General features: G+C 41.8%; 1 protein-coding gene across 1 annotated transcript in view; it reads right to left on the minus strand.

Moving 5' to 3' along the window:
• Positions 1-4,196: 4,196 nt before the first annotated feature.
• Positions 4,197-25,617, minus strand: part of LOC122563015 (protein FAM72A) — a 33,931-nt gene continuing 12,510 nt past the window's right edge. Inside the window, exons 3-4 of the mRNA XM_043716320.2 lie at positions 15,859-15,983; positions 4,197-8,530 (exon numbers count right to left, since the gene is read on the minus strand). Of these exons, the coding sequence (XP_043572255.1) occupies positions 8,442-8,530; positions 15,859-15,983 (214 nt within the window). The 3' untranslated portion in view covers positions 4,197-8,441. The remainder of the gene's footprint in view (positions 8,531-15,858; positions 15,984-25,617) is intronic.

Below are 25,617 nucleotides of genomic sequence, written 5' to 3' on the forward strand. Positions count from 1 at the left end.
TGTGAAGTTGTCTACTTTGGACCCAAAAATGATAAAACAGGTTATTTCTAAGTGATGAAAAATTGGAAATAGTGAAGGGTCAGAGATTTGCTGTCCTTGTAAATAGACCATTAAGCTATCATGAACAAGTTCAGAAAATAATCGAGAAACTCACAAAATACTGACTTTTATACCTAAAGGACTATAATACACTAGTGTAGAATTTATGCTTCAGCTACACAAAGCCCTGGTTTGGCTACAGCTGGATTACAATGAACATATTGGATTTAGAGGGGCTTGTTGCAATTATACCAGAATAAGATTACACCAACCAGTGTAAACATTTCAGATCTATGATCGTTCATCACTTTTCTGAAGAAAGGTTTAAAACATGAAATATTAACTTTGTTTCTCTCTGCAGAATGCTGAGTATTTCCAGCATCTTTGATTTTATTTCAGAGGTCCAGCATCCATTGCATATTGGTTTTGCGTTTCGAAAAAATTGAATTGTATTCTGACATTTAGGTTAAGTGTAATTTGATGCAAGTTTGAAAACTGTCCAATGGCCACTGCTTTGTGCAGGTTCTGCTGTTTCCATGACCTTGAGCCTTGCATCATCATGTTGCCACAGATTCTCCCTAACATGGCTCTGGGCTTTGACATCTGTAATGCAGTCTTGAACCTGCTCAATTTTCCCTACTCAATCAACTGTGTCTCTGCCTCTACCTGTGAAGTCTTTGTGCTGTACAGAAAACAGATTATAGCTCTCAGATTTCATCCAAAGATGTGCAGGTTAGGTGGATTGGCTATGCTAAATTGCCCGTAGTGTTATGTGCATTAGTCAGGGGAAATGTTGAGAAAGAAGGGAATGGGTGTGGGTGGGTTACTAATCGGAGGGTCAGTGTGAACGTGCAGGGCAGAAGGGCCTGTTTCCACACTGTAGGGATTCAAAGTTCTGAAAAAAAATTACAGTGCTTCCACTCATCACTGCTTCAAGTCTTGATAGCATATGACTAATGTCAGAGAGGCATCATCATCTACGTTATCACTATTAACATTTTATTTCCCCTTTATACTACACTCTTAAAGTTAACAATGTGCTGGTCGGGTGAGATGAAAAGGATAAAGATGCTTCAATAGAAATGTAAGAGCCAACACCAACCTATTGGGCCACCCGACCCTCTTGTGGTACAGTGATAGTTTCCCTATCCCTGGACCAGGAAGTGCAGAATTCAAGTCCTAACTGCTCCAGATACATGTAATAACATTTCTGAACAGGTTGATTCGAAAAAATAGCCTAATTAAAAAGTTTTATAACAGACCCCCCCCTGTCATTTCACTTCTGGGCAGAAGATAAAGAAACAAAGCAGACTCCAGCTCTCACGGCAATGGTAGTGTTCCTATCTCCGAACCAAGAGATCCAGCTTCAAGTCCCACTTGTTCAGAGGTGTGTAACAACATCCCTGAATAGGTTGATTAGAAAACAATAAAGCAGAACCATGGGTGGGGAGGTCTTCTCACTGGGCTACTAATCCAGAGATGCAAGCAATCTTCTGGGGCCCTGGGTTCAAATCCTGTTGTAGCAGATGGGGGAATTTGAACTGAACTTAAAAAAACAAAAATAGGCCCCTTCTTCACCAACTCCACTTTGATTTGGTCCCTTCTCTGTCTCCCTGCCTCCCCTCACTTTCAATGGCTTATATTGCCCATGGTGGGCTTTCCTTGTAGCTATTTAATTGGCTATATAAGTGATGACAGGTGGTGGTAAGTAGTTTTAAAAAAATAGAAACATAACAGCCCACGTAAACCAATTGGACAAAATGACTGATTTCTGGCTGGATGGACTAAAGGGTCTTGTTTCCATGCTATACAACTATGACTCTCTAACTCTAACATGATCTCAGAGGAAAAGGTCCAACTGTGTAGGACACTACTGGAAGAATGTAGAATGCAACTTGCAAAGAATTGAGGAGATATGGCTAGATTTCCACTGGAAACTATAAAATGTGATTCAGTCAAATGAACAAGATAGTATCTGAATTATTTTATATATTAGCTGCTGAAGGTCCACAGTCTGCGAGGATTTTCTTTTAAAAGTGCTTCACGTTTTACAGCATTGGCCGGTCCATTTGGGGATGATGGTAAAGACATTACAGCATTAGTAATCCAAAACTCCAAGCTAATATTCTGGGCACAAGGGTTCAAAACCCACCATAGCAGATGGAAAATTTGAATTCAGTTTAAAAAGTCTGGAATTAACAGCTAGGTTAATTGTGAAAATGTAACAATTTTCATCATAAAACCCCAATAATGTCAATGATGTCCTGAAGAGAAGAAAATTTGCCTTCCTTAGCTGTTCTGGTCTGGATAGAAGTCCAGATACACAACAATGTTTGTGACTCTTAACATCCCTCTGAAATGGCCTAGCAAGTCATTCAGCTCATGGGCAATTAGGGATAGGCAACAAATATCAGCCTTACCAGAGAAACACACGCCCCATCCAAGGAAGAAAACGGCTGCTTAATGTGTTCATAGTTTAGATTAAACAATATCGAACAATAACAGTTCAATCTACAAATCAATGTTTGCTATGAAGCCTTTAACTAAATTACAGCAACTATACCAGTCATTACTTTTTCAATAAGAACAAATCAGAAATGGAGAATGCATTTGTTGAGGATTCTACCATCATATCCACACTAATAAAAATAAGGAGCGCAAATTAAGCAACTGGCTATGAGTTCAAGTTACACTATGAGCAAGTTATGAACAAAACAGAACAGTACAGGAAAAGGCCCTTCAGCCCACCATGTCTACACTGACCATGATGCAATTCTAACCTAATCCCATCTGCCTGCATATGATCTGCATCTATTTCCTGCCTGTTCATGTGTCGGTCTAAGTGCCTCTTAAACATTGCTATTGTATCTGCTTCAACCACCTACCCTGGCAGCATGTTCCAGGCACCTACCATCCTTTGTGTAAAACTGTTGCCTTGCACATCAACACTCTAGGGTTGACTTGCAGGTTGAGTCCGTGCTTAAGAAAGCGAATGTAATGTTGTCATTTATTTCAAGAAGGTTGCAATGTAAAAGCAGCGATGTGCTACTGAGACTTTATAAAGCTCTGGTTAGGCCCCAAACCTCAGGAAGGACATACTGGCACTGGAGCATGTCCAGCAGGGATTCACATGGATGGAATGGTAGGCCTAACATATGATGAATGGCTGAGGATCCTGGGATTGTATTCATTAGAGTTTAGAAGGTCGAGGGAAGATCTAATAGAAACTTACAAGATAATGCATGGCTTAGAAAGGGTGGACTCTGGGAATTTGTTTCCGGCAGGCGGGAATACCAGGACCCATAGGCACAGCCTTAGAATTAGAAGGGGTTAATTTAGAACGGAAACGAGGAGACATTCCTTCAACCAGAAAGTGGTGGGTCTGTGAAATTCATTGCCACGGAGCGCAGTGAAGGCCGGGATATTAAATGTCTTCAAGGCAGAGATCGATAAGTTCTTAATCTTGCAAGGAATTAAGGGATACAGAGAGAGTACGGGTAAATGGTGTTGAAATGCCCATCAGCCATGATTGAATGGTGGAGTGGACTCGATGGGCCGAATGGCCTTACTTCCACTCCTATGTCTTATGGTCTTATCTCCTTAAACCTGTGCCCCCTAGTATTTGACATTTCCATCCTGAGAAAAAAGACTGAATATCCACCCTATCTACCCCTCTCATAACATTATACACTTCTACCAGATTGCCCCTCAGCCTCCGACACTCTAGTGAAAACAATCCAAGTTTGTCCAACCTCCTCTTTTAGCTAATGCACTCCAATACAGGCAACATCCTGGTAAACCTCTTCTGCACCCTCTAGCCAAGTACAGTGACTGGATCCGAAAGATTATATCCGTTTTCTCTCTACAGTTGCAGCCAGATCTGTTGAGTTTCTCCAGCAACTTCTGTTATTGCACTAGATGTCTGTGTAGTACAAGGGTGTGTGGGGGTGGGGGCTGTCAAAAGAGCAGGGAGGGGGGAAATTGACTAGGTCAACAATACTCAAACTTTGAAGTACAAATACACTTTACTTAAATTTCCAGCAAAAATCGGTGTATTTTAGAAAAGAAAGAAAGGTTCATTTATAAAATGCTCTATTTCTACAGAATGAATATAACTACAAAGTAAACCAGAAGAAACCACAAAGCTGAGTACAGACTCTCACAAAGGAACACTGTATTTTTATTTAAAGGAGGGCAGCAAAAATCAGAAATAAAAAGACAGAAAGTGGAAACATGTCAGCATCAGTGATGATGGTGGGCATGCAGCATGAAGAAAATCAGATTAATGCTTCATCAGAACGATTTTCTAGTATAAAACGTTAAAAGGCATCCACTAACAGTTACCTTGACCTCTCTTTCTTCCAATATTGGTGGATTCGCTGTAGATCAATGCACAAACTTTCTGAATTAGAAGAATAAATTATCCCTATAGTAGAAAACCTTTGGTAATATAAAACAATTCTTAACATATTGGAAAGACCAATTGAAATGTAATACTCACATTGTGATTTCTTTTTGCTATCATGCAAAATGTTAAGGAGGGTTTGAAAGCCCTCTTGAAAATAATTAAGCTGTTTAATATTGGAACACTCCCTGAAATTGTAGACATTTCACTCATACTTGTTTTGCCATATGGAATATATTATTAGAAACAATTTACAGTAAGTGTATTCTTGCACTTTTCAATCCATTACAGCTTAGTCATTGTCTCTCGAACCTATATTTATAGGTTTAGCACAGCCAGAAAAAAATGTGAGTGTCTAGAACAACATCTGAAATGTCTATGGTTTTATTTTTGCCTTAATGGCTAGTGTACACACAGGTCAATGCTGTTCATGTGGAATACTAGCTCCAAATACACACTCAAACCAGAAAAATAAAAAATATATTTACACAATATAAACAGAATATCACATCACCAAATAGCAATCATTTCCACTTATACCTCCAATTCACTCATTATCCAGAGTACCAGCAGAGGTTTCTTTTCCCCTTACTTCAATTCAATCCAACAGAAAACTCCTGACACAAAAATGAAATGTAAGAATTTCCTTCATTTCAAACAAGATCAGTAGAAGAACAAACAGACATTGCTAACAAGAACTCATTGGCATGTTACTGTCCATTTCCTACATTGGATTAGCTTTGTGCAAATTGTAACTGTATGTAGGATTGCAATTTGGTTGCTATAAGCAACTGATGAGACATTGAACATGTGCCAATTTCGGAATCTAGAGGGGTATTTTTGGCACTAATTTTCACCTGTCTCTATTGGAAATTTCAACGGAATGATTAATTGACTGGTGATCGTCCCATTGTCATTCTCCATTAAGTCCAGACAGTGAGTGGCAGTCGGTTATTTTACTAGAAGTGCAAAGGAAAAGCACATTAATCCAATTATGCACCACTACACTATGCTTGAAGGGGTTCTTGCTGAGTAGCAATCAGGGAAAAAGAAGTTTGGCTGATATCCCCACATATTATTCTGTAGTGATCACTAATAGCATCTCTACAACTGGACTGGCTCAGCATAGACCAGGAAGTCAAGCCTGGAGCTTATGATCTCTGCAGCTGGCAAATTATCATTCTTACTCAAGATGTCTGGAAAAATTAGTAAATGCTGTTGAATAGAGCTGATAAGAAGCATTTAGAGATTATACAGCCTTTCATTTCACCCAAATTTTCAATATTAAATTGAATGGTACTTTGTTTCAAGTGAATATTCAAAAAGCTATTACTCCTTCACCAATCCATTGTAGTTGTGAAGACAGAAGAAAACTTGACATGCACAGAAACCCACAAGGTACTGAAATCAGCCAAATCCACATTTCAAAAAGCCAAGGGAGTGCACCTGATTTCCAATTTGGTGGCTGGCCTGGAAACTAGAAAGCTTTGACAAATGCATGAACATTTTGGAAAACTGTAAATCAAAGTACAATTAACACAAATTGATTTGGCAGCTAACTAAACTCTCATACAGAATTCTTAAATAACCTGCAAAATATTTATGATAGGTTTATGTGTAAATTATATGTGATCTTCATGGCTTCAAGTAGTTAGGCCACTTTTGGAATATTGCATGCAATTCTGGTCTCCTTCCTATTGGAAAGATGTTGTGAAACTTGAAAGTGTTCAGAAAAGAGTTACAAGGATGTTGCCAGGGTTGGAGGGTTCGAGCTTTCAGGAGAGGCTGAATCAGATGGGCTGTTTTTCCTGGAGCATCGGAGACTGAAGAGTGATCTTAGAGGTTTATAAAATTGTGAGTGACATAGGATAAATAAACAGGGTCTTTTCCTGGGGTGGGGGAGTCTACAACTAGACTGCATAGGTTTAGGGTGAGACGGGAAAGATATAAAAGGGACCCAAGAGGCAACCTTTTCACAAAGTGGTATGTTATGGAATGAGCTGCCAGTGGAAGTGGTCGATGCTGGTATAATTACAGCATTTAAAAGGCTTCTGGATGGATATATGAATAGGAAGGGGTTAGAGGGATATGGGCCAAGTGCTGGCAAATGGGACTAGATTGGATTGGGATATCTGGTCAGCATGGACAAGTTGGGCTGAATGGTCTGTTTCCATGCTCTCTGAAGGGACAGCGCTCCATTTGGAGCAGCCACCCTTTAGTGGTTTGCGTAACTAGCTATATTTTAACCCATAAGCCTGGCAGGGTGCACACACAGAATTTCACTATAATTTCCAGAGTGTATTCTTACTTGTCAGCAAATCTTTCTATTTGTGTAATAAACCAAATGAGGAAGCATTCTTCCAAAAAGGAATTCCAATAATGTTCACTACATTTTCAAAGAGCATCAAAAATAGCTAAATTGCATTTTTGATAAGTAACTGGAAAGAAATGAAGGTCACTGTCACTGGGCTGGTGATCTCGATGATTTGATTTGCCCAGTGTGTGCATATGGATTTTAATCATTATGCATTTGTTAAAATTATGAGGAAAAGCAATCTGTGTGAATGATATTTGGTCATTATGAGGGCTCTACTTCCTGGTTTACCTGTTAAAAAATGTCAGGTTTCAGCATACAGCCATAGAGTCACTATGGCTGTATGCTGGAAATATCAGCAACATTGTCAAGAGGAGAATTGCTTTCACAATCAGCAGTACCAAATGAAATAATCACTCCAGGCCAGAAAAAAAGCAATCCAATGAATAACAAACAGCTGCAGTGGGGCTTACCCTGGCAAAGATCAAGGAGCATCTAACCGTGTTCTATGGAGAGCAGGGGTATTGTCAGTCTCACTGCTGAAAACATTGATCCACACAATCATACCGATGAAGTCTAAGTATTATTGGTGGCTGCTGAACAGAACCTAGGAATTGCGTTAGTATGTCATGGGTCTGTTTAATTCAAGTCAGAAATTCAAACTTTGAATAGAAAACTGATTTTATTCAAGATGTTTCTTAATAAAATCAGTGTCTGTGGCCAAAAGGGTGTTGCAGTGGCCCTTCCTCTCATTGCTCAGCAATTCCTGTTTTACTGGAGTACACTGCAGTACAGGACAGTTTATGTTTGAAATTTAAGTTAAAAGCCAAAATGCAAACAGATGACATTAAAACTTCACTGTTACAGTCTGTCCACATATGCTGTGATCTGGAAAGGAGGACAGACATGGAACATATTTATCACATATTTCATTCCTTTGCAAGAGTACCCTCATATACAAATATTTAGCCACAATTAAGCTGAGTGGCTACATCTGATATGCAAGGCCAGCAGAGTCTGAGCGTTGCATGCCCATCATTGATAAGAGGGCTTCATTCATCATAAGCTCCCCTTCAGAAATAACTCCAATTTAAACATTAAGAACAATTAAATATAGCCAGTAACATTATTCCCAGGGAAATTACTTGAAAGAAGTATGAATTCCTGCTTTGCTACCTTATAAAAACAATCTTTGCCTTCTTTAAGTGCAAATAGGTTGCCTTCCAAAAATACAGCTTTCACATCAGATGGATCATTGAGAATAAAATGTAGAGGAGAGGGAGAGATTAACCCAACCCCAATGTTACACCATACACAACCACAGTTGTCAGTTACAGCCATTGTGAAATCTGGTATGAGCTGTGCGAGGCCTGTCCAGTGTGTTCATGTTTAATTATAGGCAGAAGTCTTCAGTAGGGTCTGACACAATTGTCTCAAAAGCTGCAAAGCATCAAACAGCACTTCACCAATCCTGCCTCGTGTTCATTTAACAACTTGCAGGGTGAGAATGTTCACATCCTTCTCTGCTGTAAAGAACTTCAAACAAGCTGGCTCCAGCTCACAAACTGCAGTTAAATCATCATGCTGCAGATTCTAAAGTGTTTAGAAAATTGACATGATGACAAAGTAGGTTTATATTTAAAACAAAACAAAGCCAAAATGTAGAAGCTGTTGATTTTTTCATCATCTGATACACTCCTCTTCAGATAAGTTAAATACAGTCTCTTCATCTTCTGTATCTGGTAAGTTCCCCCACAGCAGCAGATCCACACCTGAAATCAAAAGGAGTTATACTGCTAATGTTAGTGTTGGTTTCCAAAACTACTTATGCCATTTACAAGGTGGAGAAAAAAATTCTTGAAGATCTACAACTCAACTCCTACATCTGGGTTAGTCAGAGGAGCACTGCTTTTTGTGATATTTACGAGTGACCTGACCTGACCTGGGGACTGTAGGGCACAATTTCAAAGCTTGCAGATGACTATTAGCTTGGCACTATTGTGAACCACGAGGAGGATAATGAGGGTGCTCAAAATGACATAGATGGGTTAGTGAAATCTGATGCTGAGAAAATATGAAGTGATACGTTTTGGCAAGAGGAATGAGGAGAAACAATATAAAATAAAGGAAATGACTCTAAAAAGGGTGAGGGCAGAGGAATCTTGGGTAAATGTCTACAAAACATTGAAGGTGGCAGAACAGATTGAAATTGTGATTGAAAAAGTAGAAATCTGGATTTTAGAATTAGAGGCAGTGACTCAATGGCTGTATGACAAAAGCCAGGAATTTATGGTAAACCCAAATTCAGCCTCAACCACAGTGTTCGTCCAATTCTAGATATCACATTTTCAAATGGATGAGAATGCATTAGAGAGGTTGCAGCAAATATTTAAGGGAATGGTTCTGTAAGATGAGGAACTTCAATTACATCGACAGATTGGAGAAGGGCTGGGATTGTTTTCACAGAACAGAGGGGGACTTAGTGGAGAGGGAGACTTTTCAGCCCATCGTGTCAGCACTGGTTCTCTGAATGAGTATGATGACTTTTTTGCATTCTCTTGCCTTCTCCCTGTAACCCTAAACATTATTTCTACTCCAATATCTAAAGCTATCTTGAAGGCTTTGGTTGAGTCTGCTTACACCACACTTCCAGACATGAAACACTCACTGTCGGGAAAATGTTCTTTTCCAAATAGTGTTTACATTGTTTGCAAATCATTTCAAGTCAATACCCTCTTCATTCTTGATCCTTTTACAAGTGGGGACAGTTTCTCCCTATCTACTCTGTCCACCCCTCATTATTTTGAACAGTTTAATCAAACTTGCTCCTCGCCTCTCCTCTCCAAGAGAAACAGTCCCAACTAATCTCATAAAGGCAAAATACTGGGAAGCTGAGATGCTGGAATTCTGAAGAAAACATAAAACACTGGAGACATGCAGCAGGTCTGGCTGCATCTGTGGAGAGAGAGAAACAAAGTTAACATTTGAATTGGTATGATTCTTCTTCTGTTTCTCCCTTCACAGATGCTGCCAGCCCTGATGAAGTCTCCTATGCTTTCTGCGTTCGCCCTGACTTCTCTAGTCTATCGTCAAAACTAAAGTTGCTCATCCTTGAAACCATTCACACAAACATCATCTTCACTCACTCCAATGCGTTCACATCATTCCTACAGTGTTGCACCCAGAACTGTAAACTAAAAATTTCAGATACTGCAAAGGATATAGGTCTTGTCAATGTCCCAGCAATAGTACTCAAGACTGGTGCTGCAAAACAGGCCATACCCCATCTCCAAGCTACCAGAGTATAGTACAGCTACAACACTGACAACTACCTGACAATGTGGAAAATTTCCCAGCTAAGTCCTGGGTACCAATGCAGGACAAATCCAACCTGGATAGGTACCACCCTATACGTTTCCTCATGATCAGCAAAGTGATGAAAGGGATCACTAACAGTGCAAAGGAATATCTTCCTCACTGACTCTCAGTTTGGGTTCTGTCAGAACTACTCAGTCCTGACCTCCTTTCAGTCTTAATCCAAACACAGACAAAAGAGATTAATTCCAGAGATAAGAAGAGAGTGTTCACGACCATTCTAACTTCTCAGATGCTGAAGCAGCTGTATCCACATGCAGCAAGGTCTGGACAATATCCAGGCTTGACATAATATATGACAAGTAATCTTCCCGCCACATAAATGCCAGGCAATGCCAGAAACTGAATAGGGCCAGCTTTAGCAATGAGAACAGGCCAGAGGCTGGGAAATCTGTGGCAAGTACACGTCTTCACTACGCGTCTCTATATCTGTAAGGCACGAATCAGGAATGTAATCAAATTCTTTCCACTTGCTGGATAGGTACAGCTCATAGATACATATAAAATCAGAGCTGGAGTAAGCAATTCAGCCTCTCTATCATTACTGTTAAGAATCTTGACACATCCAAGACAAAACAGCCTATTTTATTGGCATCCCATCCACCACTTCTGACATTCACTCATTTCACCATCATTGGTCACACATTTACCATCTACTAGATGCACTGCAATCCCTCACCAAGGCTTCTTTGATAGCACCTTCCAAACCTGTGACCTCTACCATCTATAAGGATATAGGCAGGAGATGAATGGGAGCACCACCAAATACAAGTCCCCTTCCAAGCCACACACTCTTCTGACCTGGAACTACATCACCATTCTAGGCCACAGCTGGAGTAATTGGTGATCTCTGCACTATATGAAGGATATGACTGAACTGGAAGGGGTGCAGAGGAGGTTCACCAGGATGTTGCCTGGGTTGGAGAATTTTAGTTATGAAGAAAGGCTGGATACACTTGGGTTGTTTTCTTTAGAGTAGAGAAGGCTGAGTGAGGACCTCATTGAAGTGTACGGACAGGGTGGATAGGAGGTAATTGCTCCTGCTAGTTAAAGGTTAATGAGGGGGCATAGATGGGCCTGTTGAGTGCTGACAACTCTTGTGACCATAACTGTATGACCATCCCTTCATTGCTGCTGCATCAAAATCCTGGAACACCCAAGGGGTGCAATACTTTAAGAAAGCAGCTCATCATCTCTTTCTCCAGATCCAGTAATATCCACAGTCCTTGAATGAATAAAAGTGGTCAGGCTCTGTAATGCACTGAATGTGTGGTGGAGGTATATTTAAGCAAAGTTTTCAAAGGAGAGTTGGATTGGAACTGAAAACAAATTCTAGAATTGCAGGTAAGTGGTTGGGAAGTGCAACAAATTCAATTTCTCTTGCAGAGAGCCAGTGTTGAAACAACAGGTCAAAAAGCCTCCTTCCATAATATAACCATTCTAAGAATACTGCATATGATTGTCACAGCATGCTGCCCATTGTACTTACCCATCCCACTACTGATTCACCACCCTTCAAAATCCTACCTTAAGATACCTCATTGGTCTAAAATCTTAAACCCTAATCCAAGTTCTGCCAGTTTACCTGTGTATTATCCAGTTCCAAAAATGCTTGTCCATTCCCTCATGCTGAATCATTTATGACAAGGACTTCAGCTATTGTATCCAAACTGCATAAAGCTCTCTCCTATTTTGTTATGCCATTAATTTAAAATCTTATTTAAGCATAAACAAAGGCCCTCTTTTAAAAAAAATTCATTTCAATTACCGGGAATTCATTTTTTAAAATTAAAACTTTTGGGATCAAGAACGAACTGCACTTTCGAGCTGAAATCCTGCAAAATCGGATGTTTTTTTAAAAAAAGATTCTGAAGGTGCTCTATTAAAATAAAACTGAGTTCACCTCTGAGACATTGCCCAAAGATCTTTAAATCCACATGGAATTCACCCACATTCAAAGAAAAACACTGCTAAAGCTTCTATGAGATTCAGGCCATTTCCTTTAGCTCCAGCCAAGCCTAGCATTCCCTTCAGTTCTGCCCAAACATGTGCATACCTTCTTTTTTGAAATAGTAGGTCCAGACCTTCATTTTAACAGATAAAAACTCTTGGTTTCTCCCACTGACTACCATCTACAACTTTGACTGATCTTGTAATTCAAGATCTTAGAGTCATAGAGATGTACAGCATGGAAACAGACTCTTCGGTCCAACCCGTCCATGCCAACCAGATATCCCATCCCAATCTAGTCCCACCTGCCAGCACACGGCCCATATCCCTCCAAATCCTTCCTATTCATATACCCATCCAAATGCCTCTTAAATGTTACAATTGTACCAGCCTCCACCACTTCCTCTGGCAGCTCATTCCATTTTCACCCTCTGCATGAAAACGTTGCCCCTTAGGTCTCTTTTATATCTTTCCCCTCTCACCCTAAACCTATGCCCTCTAGTTCTGGACTCCCCGACCCCAGGGTAAAGACTTTGTCTATCTATCCTATCCATGCCCTCAATTTTGTAAACCTCTATAAGGTCACCCCTCAGCCTCTGATGCTCAACTGGTACAATTGCAACATTTAAGAGGTATTTGGATGGGTATATGAACAGGAAGGGTTTGGAGGGATATGGGACAGGTGCTGGCAGGTGGGACTAGATTGGGTTGGGATATCTGATCGGCATGGACGGGTTGGACCGAAGGGTCTGTTTCCGTGTTGTACATCTCTATGATTCTATAATTTGTATCTTTCTTGGAATGGACTATAAAATTGTCAAAGTCGTCAAAAATAGCCTGATTCTGTCCACAGTGGATATCCTCACATGTAGTTTCCAGCAAGGGGGGTTGTGACATAGTTACTGTAATCCGTAACCCCACAATAATGTTCTGGGCACACGGCTTCAAATCTCATTATGGCAGTAAATTTCCTTGCAATAGGTGGAAAGGTAGGTTGCAAGAGGGATACAAACAGTTTACAGAGAGATATTGATAGGGTAAGTAGGTTGGCAAAAGATTTGGCAAATGTAGTATAATGAGGGAAAATGTGAACTTATAAATTTTGGAAGAAAGAACAGTATTATGTAAATGAAGAAAAATTGCAGAAAGCTGCAACACAAGAGGACTTGAGTAATTGTGCATGAAACAAACCTAGCACACAGGGGCAGCAGGTAATCAGGAAGGGTAATGAAACGATGGCCTTGATTTCAAGGGTTTTGGAGTGTAATAGTGGAGAAGTCTTTCTGCAACTGTACAAGGTGCTGGTGAGACTACATCTGCAGTACTGAGAGCAGTTTTGGTGCCTTTATTTAAGAAAAAAATATTATTTTATTGGAGGCAGTTCAGAAAGTTCTGTAGAGTGGCCCCTGGTAAGGAGGGATTGACTCATGAGCAAAGGGGAAACAGGTTGGGACTTGTTGGAATTTGGGAGAATGAGAGGTAATCACTGAAACACTTCGGATTCTTAAGGGACTTGACATGATAAATGCTGAAATGTTACAGAGGTCATGGTCTCAGACTGAAAGAATACCAATTCAAGACCAAGAGGGAAAGGAATTTCTTCACTCAGGGTTATAAGTCTTTGGAACTCCTTGCCACAAAACGTTGTGGGGGCAGTGTCCATGTGAATATTTAAGACTGAGATAGAAAAGTCAGGAAATCAAGAGTCATGAGGAAAGAGCAGGCAAGCGTCTCTGAGGAGTATTGGATCAGCCATGATCCTATTGAATGGCAGAGCAGACTGGAGGGGCTAAATGTCAAGAGTGTGGCGCTGGAAAAGCACAGCAGGTCAGGCAGCATCCAAGAAGCAGGTAAATTGATGTTTCAGGCAAATGCCCTTCATCCAAATGAGGCTGGGAGCCTCGGGGGTGGGGCTGGGGGAAAGGTAGCTGAGAGTGCAATGACAGATGGAGGTGGGGGTAAAGGTGATAGGTCGGAGAGGAGGGTGGAGTGGATAGGTGGGAAGGAAGATGGACAGATGGGACAGATCATGTGGATGGTGCTGAGCTGGAAGGTTGGAACTGGGGTACGGTGGGGGGCAGGGAAAATGAGGAAACTGGTGAAATCCACATTGATGCACTGGGTTGGAGGGTCCCGTTCTTCATCTAGGCGTCGGGTGGTTAAGGAGCAGCGATGTAGAGTCCCAGGACCTGCGTGTCCTTGGCAGAGTGGGAGGAATAGTTGAAGTAATTGGCCTCAGGGCGGTGGGGACGGTTGATTGGTGCGGGTGTCCCAGAGATGTTCTATGAAGCGCTCTGCAAGAAGGCGTCCTGTCTCCGCAATGTAGAGGAGACCGCATCGGGAGCAACGAATACAGTAAATGACATGTGTGGAAGTGCAGGTGAAACTTTGGTGGATGCGAAAGGCTCCTTTGGGGCCTTGGACTGAGGTGAGGGGGGGAGGTTTGGACACAGGTTTTGCAATTCCTGCGGTGGCAGGGGAAGGTGCCAGGATGGGAGGGTGGGTTGTTGGTGGGGGGGGTGCGTGGACTTGATCAGGTAGTCATGGAGGGAACGGTCTTTGCAGAAAGTGGAAAGGGGTGGGGAGGGAGATATATCCCTGGTGGTGGGGTGCGTTTGGAGGTCACAGAAATGTCGGCAGATGATGCAATGTATACAGAGGTTGGTGGGGAGGAAGGTAAGGACCAGGTGGCTTCTGCCCTGGTTGCGGTTGGAGGGTGGGATTTGAGGGCAGAGGTATGGGAAGTGGATGAGATGCACTGTAGGGCATCATCAACCACGTGAGGGGGGAAATTGTGGTCTTTATAGATGGTGTGTTCTGTGGTGGAACTGGTCCTCCCGGGAGCAGATGCAGAGGAATTGGGAATAAGGGATAGCATTTTTACAGGAGGCAGGGTGGGAGGTGTAATCCAGGTAACTGTGGGAGTCAGTGGGTTTGTAGAAAATGTCAGTGTTGAGTCGGTCACCATTGATGGAGATGGAGAGGTCCAGGAAGGGGAGAGAGGTGTCAAAGATGGTCCAGGTGAAATTAAGAAGGGGCTAAATGGCTTCCTGCGGCTCCTATTTCTTTTGGCCTTATCAAAAAAATGATCTGGAATCAAAAGCTAACCTAATGGCAACCACATTGATTGCTGTAGAAACCCATCTCACCCTTAACATCTTTCAAGGAAGGATACCTGCCATTCTTACATGGTCTGACTTGTGACTCCAGACCCATTGCAACACAGTTGACTGTTAACTACCCTCTGGTCAATTATAAAAAGGGGAATGTTTCCAAGTCAGCAACACCCATCCCGATGAACGAATTTTAAAAAAAACTACTGACATATATCAACCCAGACTGGGTCAGTCAAATATTCGACCTGGGGCCTGAAAGGACCTAACAAGCCACTTAGTTGTATAAAATTGTTGTGAAGTCTAACTAAGGAATGAAACCAGACCACCTCATATTGAACTAAACACTGGAATTATGTGATATGGCCCTATCACCATCTAAATAGGAAAGAATTCAAATCGATCTAATCTACACAAAATTTGGACACTGTGGTTTCATTTCATCTCAGAGTGCAGCAGTTCATAAATACAGCTCTCCACTATCTTCTCCGGCAATTACGAATGGGGAATAAATGCTGGGCCACACATCCCATGAACAAATTAAACAAAAACCCCCAATATGAAACAGGCCATCAGCTCCCTACATTTATATAACACTAATTGTCTGGACAATGGAGGTACTACACTGCAGTTTTTCATACTCAGCCTCATAAAATGCTTACCAGAGGAATCCAATCTATTGACAGCATAGATCACCTGGCTGTGAAACATCCAGAAATGGCCATTGTTACAGGAAAGCAAACATGGCTTGCATGGAACAACCACATGGTAGCCAACAGCGTTACCACTGCAAATGAGAGAAAAGGCGATGATTGTAAAAGAAATGCTTTAACAGCTGCCGCTGCACAGAATTCTCCTGAAACCACAAATTGCCCAACTCCCTTACACAAAACAGTCATGAACTTCTCGTGAAAGAAAATTGTAATCTAACACAGATTTACTAGATGGGTAGAGTACAATTTCACGAGTATACTTAAGCTATTGTTCATTGCATAAACTTATGCAATACTAAGCCACACAGATCAGAAGGCTTCAGTCATAAAGGGTATGTCAATTCAGCTAAAGTTCCAGTTCCACATCAATTTATTTCTGCTAGCTTATTCTCAGAACAAGATCAGGATATGTTGTGCTGAGTCCCATAGATGAACAATCTTCTAGCATTCACAAATGAAAAATGAGTGGAATGCTACAATAACTAGTAGGCCTGGAAGTGAACTACCAAACCACCAGCACAATCAGCATTTTAGCAGAAAAAGGGATTAAAAATGCATAGCAGACTGAAAGATTGCTTTAAAAGAAGGATTTATAGCTGGAGAAAGAAGTTTAAAGATGTAAGGGATCATGTAGTGATTGTAATGAGGTTAGACAGGTGGACCTCAAAACAAGAATTCCCTGATTGGTGCTGTTAACCTAGCCCAATCAGGGAGCCCTGGCTGATTGGTATAAACAGGAATTCTGCCATGATGCCAAGAGGTCTGAGTAGTCTGGCGTCATTTCCGAGATGTCTTTGATGTAGGGGAGAGTGCCTAGGGTTTCTGGATGTGTTTTGTCTGCTTGTTTGGGTTTGTTGCTGAGAAATCAGCAGACTGTTTTCATTGGGTAGCCATTCTTTTTGGATGCACGGTATAGGTGATTTTCGAGCCATAATGAGATGCTGAGACACCGTTTGGTTTGTAGGATTAACAATGCAACCAGGCAAAAGCACCTACTAGCTGAAGCCCAAATGAACTTAGACTTTGTCATTAGAAAATGCAGCAAGTGGAGCATATGAGTTGTAGGTTTTGCCGGTGGAAGTGGATAGCCTCACCAGGCCGACTGAGCTTAGAGGACATCACTGGAGTGATGCATAGCCACACTCGGGACATATCTTGAACAAAGGGCCTCTAGGTCAGCCCACACCAAAACACAACTAAGGCTCAGACCAGCGGTTAATATTTTCTTCAGGATTCAGGCCAGCAAGCCATTGTCATTGCTGCCAGTACACCAACTCGAGACAACAAAAGAGGCCCCCAGGCCTGAACTGAGTAAGACAACTCATAGGCCGGCACCCAGGAGAATGTACATCCCAGAAAGTGCACCTACATCTGGCTTGGAACGGTGAATTACTTAGCAACATCTAGATCAGAACCAAACAAAATAAATGTCTGATTAAATGGCCACCTAGTTCTAATCGAGGTTGATACCAGGATGGCTATATCAGAATCAGTGAGTACGGAAGAAGTCTCAGCTAGACTGAGAACCTATAGCAGGGAACCTTTACAGATTAAGAGTACAATTTTGGTTCCACTCTCGCATGAGAAGCAGCTGGTTCAGTTACCACTGACTGTAGTAAATGCCTTGGGTCAAAGCTTGATGGGTGAAATTGGTTGAGAAAGATTCACCTTAATTGGCTCAACATTTTTCGATTAGAAAATGGTTGCCTGAGTGAAGTCCTAATTAAATACCCGGAGGTTTTCTGGAAGTTCTAGGGACTATGAAAGGATCCAAGACCAGCTTGCGTGTTGACCAGGAAGCAATGCCATGATTCTGCAAGGCCCCACCCCGTGCCATCTGCCTCACAGGGAAAAGTCGGGGCAGGAATCCAGACGCTGGAAAGCAAAGGAATCATCAAACCAGTCCAGTTTGCAGCATGGACACCACCGGTCATACTGATTGCGGAGCTGAACAAGTCGATTCACCTTTTATGGGGACCTTAAACAAACAGTAAAACGCTTCCCACAACTGAATAAATACCTCGTCCCTCGCATAAAGGACTTGTATGCAAAAGTGGCAGGGGAGCTGTCTTCACGAAGCTGGACATGAGCCATGTGTACCTGTACTTGTAATTAGATGAGGATTCCCAAAGATTGCTACAATTAATAACCATAAAGCTTTACATCAATATACGAGACCACCATTTGAGGTATCGTCAGTGTGTGTGACATTTTTCAGCAATTGATAGAGAACATTTTATAAAGTCCACCCCAGGCTGCAGTTTATCTGGATGACTGGCTAATAACAGGGAAGACCAATAAAAAGCAATTAGAGAATTTGGATATAGTCCTTAGACATTTCTCCAAGGCAGGCATTTGCCTTAAAAAGGGAAAAATGCATGTTCCAGGCACCCCAAGTGGCCGACCTGGGTTACAGCGTTATCAAGACTGGGTTACACCCATTGGAAGATAAAATGAGTGTCCAGGTCTTTCCTTGGATTGGCAAATTATTACAGAAAGTTCATATGTAACCTGCTGTCCATCTTGGCACCAATATGACTGCTTTTGAAAAAGGGTCAGCCTTGGAAATGGTCTTGTAGCCAAGACATAGCCTTTAGGGAAGTGAAGCAGCAATCATCATCTAAGATGTTGGCACACTGAGATCCCAAGCAAGGTCTGGTGCTGACATGCAATGTCTCCCTGTATGGTAGTGGGGTAGTTTTGGCTCAGAGATGGCCCAATGGAGAGGAACACCTAATAGCATATACTTCACAGCGCAAATATAGACAGGTAGAGAAGGAAGGTTTGGTATGAGAAAGTTTCACTAATACCTTTCTGGACATAAATTTGTGATAGTAATAGACCAAATCCTCTGCTAAGGCTGTTCAATGAGGACAAGACTGTGCCAGTTTGACCCGTAGCTTCAGGTCAAATTCAGCTGTGGGATCTTATTCTAAATGCATACAATAACAAGTTGGAACATTGTCTGGGAGGCCAAGAAGCAAATGCTTTGAGCCACCTCCTGTTGACACATACACCGCCAATGGTTTTAAACTTTCTGGACACCCTTTCAGCTACCGCTGACAGTATCAGACCATGGAAACAGGAAGATCTGGTCCTGGCAAAACTAACACAGCTGGTGTTTATGGAGGAAACAAAAGAACCATCACAACCAGAATTAAAACTTTTCTGGACTCAGTGAGACCAGGTCACAGTACAGGACAGCATGTTACTATGGGGAGTAAGAATGAACTGTACCAGGAAGGCCAATGACAGACACAAGACTCCTCTAAATGAGAGAGACTATTTATTTCAGGAGATGAAGTTGGGTGCCGAAACCACAGAAATGGCCCTGCATGGGTGACAGGCATGGCAACTAGAGGTCAGGTGCCATGACACACAACATTTGGGTAGACGAGGTGGTCCTGAACAATACATGAATCATATCAAAGCTGCAAACTCGCAAACATGGCAGAACAGCCGGAAAGGCTGTTGGAACCCATGGGTTCTCCCACCCTATCTGACCGAAAATACCAGTCTAGAATGGACACAGCAGATGTGCAGTCTTGATGCATTTAGCACCTCAAGAAAAAAACGACTTTCTTCTGAGACACCCTGAGTGCAGGAGTCAGGCTACGGTCCAACATACACTGTTCAGATCCGAGATGGAGTCAGAGCAACCGGGCCCAGTGCAAAAATGCCCCAGGAATGGCTACAAGAACAAAGAAAAAAGTACAGCAACAGTACAGTCGGCCCTCCAAGCCTGCGCTGATCCAAACCCTCTGTCTAAACCTACTTAAACTAAGTAGTGCGGGGGAAAAACTGGAAATTTAAGAAGGAAGTTAAAGAGAAAGTGAGAATAAGAGAAGTTAAGAAAGACAACAGAATCAACGGAGCAGAAAACTCAAGAAGGGATCATACAGTATGGTCAAGTAAAATAAGGATTGATAGGAAGGGTGAAGGGAGTAACAAATTAAAAATATTATATATGAATGCACAAACCATAAGAAGTGAAATGGATGAGCTTGAGGCACAGTTGGAAATTGGGAGGAGGTACGATATTGTGGGGATAACTGAGACATGGCTTCAAGTGGACAGTGCCTAGGAAACGACTATTCAAGGCTATACGTACTATCGAAAGGACAGACTGACAGGCAGAGAGGGTGGGGTGGCCCTGTTGGTGAGGAATGATATTCAGTCCCTTGCGAGAGGGGTCATAGAATCAGGAGGTGTAGAGTCTGTCTGGATAGAGCTGAGAAATTCCAAGGGTAGAAAGACCCTGATGGGAGTGGTCTACAGGCCCCCAAACAGTAGTTTGGATGTTGGGTGAAAGTTGAATAAGGGGTTGTCCTGTCACGAAGATATTACTACAGTTGTTATGAGGGATTGCAACATGCAGGTAGACTGGGAGAATCAGGATGGTACTGACCCCAAGAAAGGGAGTTTTGTGGAGTGCCTCCGAGATGGATTCTTAGAGCAGCTTGAGCTGGAGCCTACCAGGCAGAAGGCAATTCTGGATCTGGTGTTGTGCAACGTACCGGATTTGATCAGGGACCTTGAAGTAAAAGAGCCATTAGGAGGTAGTGACCATAATATGATCAGTTTTAATCTGCAGTTTGAGGGAGGAGGGAGAGTTGGAAGCGTCAGTATTGTAGTTGAACAAAGGGAACTATGGAGCTATGAGGGGGGAGTTTATCTGGATTTTATTTTATTTTATTTTATTTTATTTTATTGAGTTCAATGGTTCAATACCCTAGCAGGAATGCCAGTGGAACAACAATGGCAGGTATTTCTGGGTATAATGCAGAAGGTGCAGGATCAGTTCATTCCAAAGATGAAGAAAGATTCTAAGGGGAGGCAAGGGCAGCCGTGGCTGACGAGGGAAGTTAAGGATTGTATAAAGATAAAAGAGAAGAAGTATAACATAGCAAAGATGAGCTGAAAGCTGGGAAATCTTTAAAAAGCAACAGAGGATAACTAAAAAGGCAATACGCGGAAAGAAAATGAGGTACGAAGGCAAACTGGCCAAAAATATAAAGGAGGATAGTAAAAGCTTTTTTAGAGATGTGAAAAGAAAAAAAAAGGTAAAGCTAAAAATGGGCCCTTGAAGACAGGAACGGGTGAATTTATGATGGGGAATAAGGAAATGGCAGAAGAGTTGAATAGGTACTTTAGATCTGTCTTCACTGGGGAAGACACGAGCAATCTCCCAGATGTAATAGTGACTGAAGGACCAAGGGTAATGGATGAACTGAAGAGAGTTTATATTAGGCAGGAAATGGTGTTGGAGAGACTGTTAGGTTTGAAGGCTGATAAATCCCTGGGACTTGATGGTCTGCATCCCAGAGTACTGAAGGAGGTGGCTGTAGAAATCGTGGATGCGTTGGTAATAATTTTCCAATGTTCTTATCGATTCAGGATCAGTTCCTGCAGATTGGAGGGTAGCTAATATTGTCCCACTTTTCAAGAAAGGAGGGAGAGAGAAAACAGGGAATTATAGACCAGTTACCCTGACATCAATGGTGGGAAAGATGCTGGAGTTAATTATAAAAGATGAAATTACAACTCATTTGGATACCAGTAACAGGATAGGTCAGAGTCAGCATGGATTTACGAACGGGAAATCATGCTCGACTCATCTTATGGAATTTTTTGAGGATGTAAGTATGAAGATGGACAAGGGAAAGCCAGTGGATGTAGTGTACCTGGACTTTCAGAAAGCCTTTGAAAAAGTCCCACATAGGAGATTAGTGAGCAAAATTAGGGCACGTGGTATTGGGGGTAAATCATTGACTTGGATTGAAAATTGGCTGACTGACAGGAAGCAAAGAGTAGTGATAAACGGGTCCCTTTCGGAATGGCAGGCGGTGACCAGTGAGGTACCACAAGGCTCAGTGCTGGGTCTGCAGCTGTTTACAATATACATTAATGATATAGATGAAAGTATTAAAAGTAATATTAGCAAATTTGCTGATGACACAAAGCTGGGTGGCAGGGTGAATGTGAGGAGGATGTTATGAGAACACAGGGTGACTCAGACAGGCTAGGTGATGTTTCTTGGGTGCTGCCTGACCTCCTGGATGCTCCTTACAAATTCTGCCCTATCTAGGCCTCTAACATTAAGTGAATCCCAGTCAATGATGGGAAAATTAAAATCGTCACCAGCCTGTTGCTCCTACATCTTTCCATGATCTGTTTACATATTTGTACCTCTATCTCTCGCTCGCTGTTGGGAGGCCTATAGTACATCCCAACATTATTACCACACCCTTCCTATTTCTGATCTCTGCCCATATTGCCTCAATTCTTAAATCCTCCACAGACGTACGACCCAAACTTAAAAAGGGAGGGATGTAGTGATAGCAATAAGGTTAACCGGTGGACCTTATAGAATATGAATTTCCTGATTGGAGCAGGTTAACAGTCCCAATCAGGAAGCCCTGGCTAACAGATATAAACACATGTTCGCATTGCCCTTTGATGTGAAGGGCAGTGCTTGTCACTGGCCACTCGGGTGTTTTCCTATCTTCCTGGTGGTGGAAATCGAATAAAGATTTGTGCACTTGGTGTCTTTCACTGTGTCTCACACCTGCACACACACACACCATGGGTGCTGGGGAAAAATAAGCACTACCACAGTTAGGCAGTAGTGTCGGGATTAATTTAAAAAAAAGAAAAAAAAACACATAAAATAAGCACTTAAGCAGTTAGGCAGTAGTGTGGGGGGTTTAAGAAAAAAAAGAAAAAAAAACAAAAATATGTGTTAGCATTGCCTTTTGATGTGAAGGGCACTGCTTGTCACTGGCCACTCGGGTGTTTCCTTTCTTCCTGGTGGTGGAATTTGAATAAAGATTCGTACACCTTGTGTCTCTCACTGTGTCTCACACCTGCACACACACAACACGGGGGCGGGGGAATAAATAAGCACTACCGCAGTTAGGCGGGAGTGTAGGGGTAAAAAAAATAAAAACAGGAGTGTCAGATATCTTGCTAATTCTAAGATTTGGCTCTGAGGGAGCTGGACCAAACTTCAAGGACTCTCCTCTTGAAAAAAAAGCACGTGTTAGCATTGCCCCTTGATGTGAAGGGCACTGCTCGTCACTGGCCACTCGGGTGTTTCCTTTCTTCCTGGTGGTGGAAATCGAATAAAAATTTGTACACCTTGTAAAAGAAAAAAAACAGGAGTGTGGGGATTTAAGGTTAAAAAAGAAAGAAAAAGAAAAAAAAAACAGGACGGAGCATTGCGCTCTGAGGAGGGCATTGCTTGTCACTGGCCACTCAGGTGTTTCCTTTCTTCCTGGTGGTGGAAATTTGAATAAAGATTTGTGCACCTTGTGTCTCTCACTGTATCTCACAGCTGCACACACACAACATCGATGCTGGGGGGAGAAAAAAGCACTACCGCAGTTAGGCAGGAGTGTGGGGGTTTAAAAAAAACAAACACAAAAAGAAAAAAAGGAGAAAAAAAAGAAATAAACACGTGTTAGCATTGCCCTTTGATGTGAAGGGCACTGCTTGTCACTGGCCACTTGGGTGTTTCCTTTCTTCCTGGTGGTGGAGACTGAATAAAGATTCGTGCACTGTGTGTCTCTCACTGTGTCTCACACCTGCACACACACACACACAACATGGGGGCTGGGGGAAAAATAAGCACTACCGCAGTTAGGCGGTAGTGTGGGGATTTAAAAAAAATAGGAGTGTTAGAGGTTCTGTTTGCTCTGACAGCTGGCTCTGAAAAAAAAAACACGTGTTGGAGAGGTGGGCGTCGCAGGGAGTGGAGTGCATTATTTCTCCCTCCAACTCTATTTTGATTTAATCCCTGCCCTCCCCTTCACTGTTTGATCACACAGCGTTGCCCTTTGAGGTGAAGGGCACTGCTTGTCACTGGTCACTCGGGTGTTTCCTATCTTCCTGGTGCTGGAAACCGAATAAAGATTCGTGCACCCTGTGTCTCACACCTGCACACACATGGGTGCTAAAAAGAAAAAAAACAAAGGAAAATAAACACATGTGTAGAGATGGCTCTGAGGGAGTTGGATCAGTGTGAAGGACTCTCCATGTGTAAATGAAGAGTGACTTGGTGACGGGATACCAGCCTCCTTGGAGTTATATCAATACCATTACCAGGCAACAGATCCCACCTTACCCTAACAACATCAAAAACTGATCCAACTTGATCCCAATTCAATCTCCGATGCCTTAAAAATACACTTTTTTAAAAAAATAAACATGTGTAAGAAGTCCTGCTCACTCAGAACTGGCACTGAGGAAGCCAGACCAGTGTCAATCTATGCACATGTAAATAAAAAAAGTGACTTGGTGATAGCATACCTGCCTCTGTGGAGTTACTTCAGTTCAGAAAGAACACTCAGTCAGGGCCAGGTTGGTAAAGACTCTGCCACCACTGTGTGGGAATGAGGGAAAGGATTGGGTTTGAGGAGAGAGATGAAAAAATAGAAGGAGCAAAGTGAGAAAGCATAAACTCTTTCACTCAGGGAACTGAAAGATCCAGGATTGGAGAAGAATATAGCAAGGCCATTGGGAAACTCAATTAGGAGGATTTTAAATTCAATTCATTACACAAAGAAGCTCATGTAAGTTGATGAGAATAGGGGCAAAGAGCTTTGGGCGGCTGTGCTCTGCACAAGTTAGACTGATTAACTATAGAGAACATTAGAAAAATATAATCTAGAAGGGATGAATATTAATGGTTTCAATGATTGTGGAGCTGAGATGTGTAGAAATAGAAATAAAAATAACACTCTCGGTTGTAAATGAGATGTTGGGTCAAAATGAAATCCATCATCGGACTTATTGGAATTGGCTTTGCACAAACTGGTCATATTTGATTACCCATCTCTGCACTTCTATGTACCAGACATTTAAAAACTATATTAATCAAATGTTTTCTTTCCTTCCATTGTCAAAATTAAGGGAATTAAAGGCATTTAGATCATGAGCTTTTTGCTCACTTTCATTTCTCAAACACTTGATGATAAAGCTCTATTAATGGTAAACATATGAAGTTGGTTATTAATATGACTGCAATGTTTTTATTTTAAAATACATAGATTATTTATGGAAGCTGTAAAGTAGGACATTTAACAATGAGAAAGCATCATTTGAAAAAGGTACCTGTGGAACCAAGAGCTGAAGTCAGCTGGATAGAAACATACTACAGACTTGAAATGATTCGGAAAGAAGGTGAGAGAGCTCCAGACTGAACAAGCAAACAAAACAAAAACTGAATTTAAAGTGAATAAGAAATTGTTAGAAATATGCAGCTTGTCTGGCAACATGTGGACTGACAAACAGAGTGAACTGTTCAGGTCAGTGACCTGCAGTGATTTTGATGAAAGGTCATGGACTTGAAATATTAATATTGCTTCTCGCAGCACAGATGCTGCCAAGCCTACTGAGCATTTCCAACATGTTCTTTTTTCAGATTTCCAGCATCCTCAGCGTGTTGCTTTCAAACAATATGAGTAGTTATGGTTGTAGCCTAGCAACTGATGTGACATGATTCCTCAGGTGGGACACTAAAAACTAAACACAAGATTCTAATTGCCATCTGGTCAAAGATTTGTAATACTAAACTTCTTTGTTGTTGTATTCTACATTCCTATTTTCAAAACTGCATTTTATTTGGAATCACAAGCACTCTTACTCAGGTAGCCTGCTCCTAGTAAGGTTACAGAGAGAATAAGTGAATGATTGGCCATGATGGCT

Source organism: Chiloscyllium plagiosum, unplaced genomic scaffold, assembly GCF_037043375.1.
Source record: "Chiloscyllium plagiosum isolate Xiang-an unplaced genomic scaffold, Cpla_swu_hap1 HiC_scaffold_26, whole genome shotgun sequence".
Taxonomy (NCBI): domain Eukaryota; kingdom Metazoa; phylum Chordata; class Chondrichthyes; order Orectolobiformes; family Hemiscylliidae; genus Chiloscyllium; species Chiloscyllium plagiosum.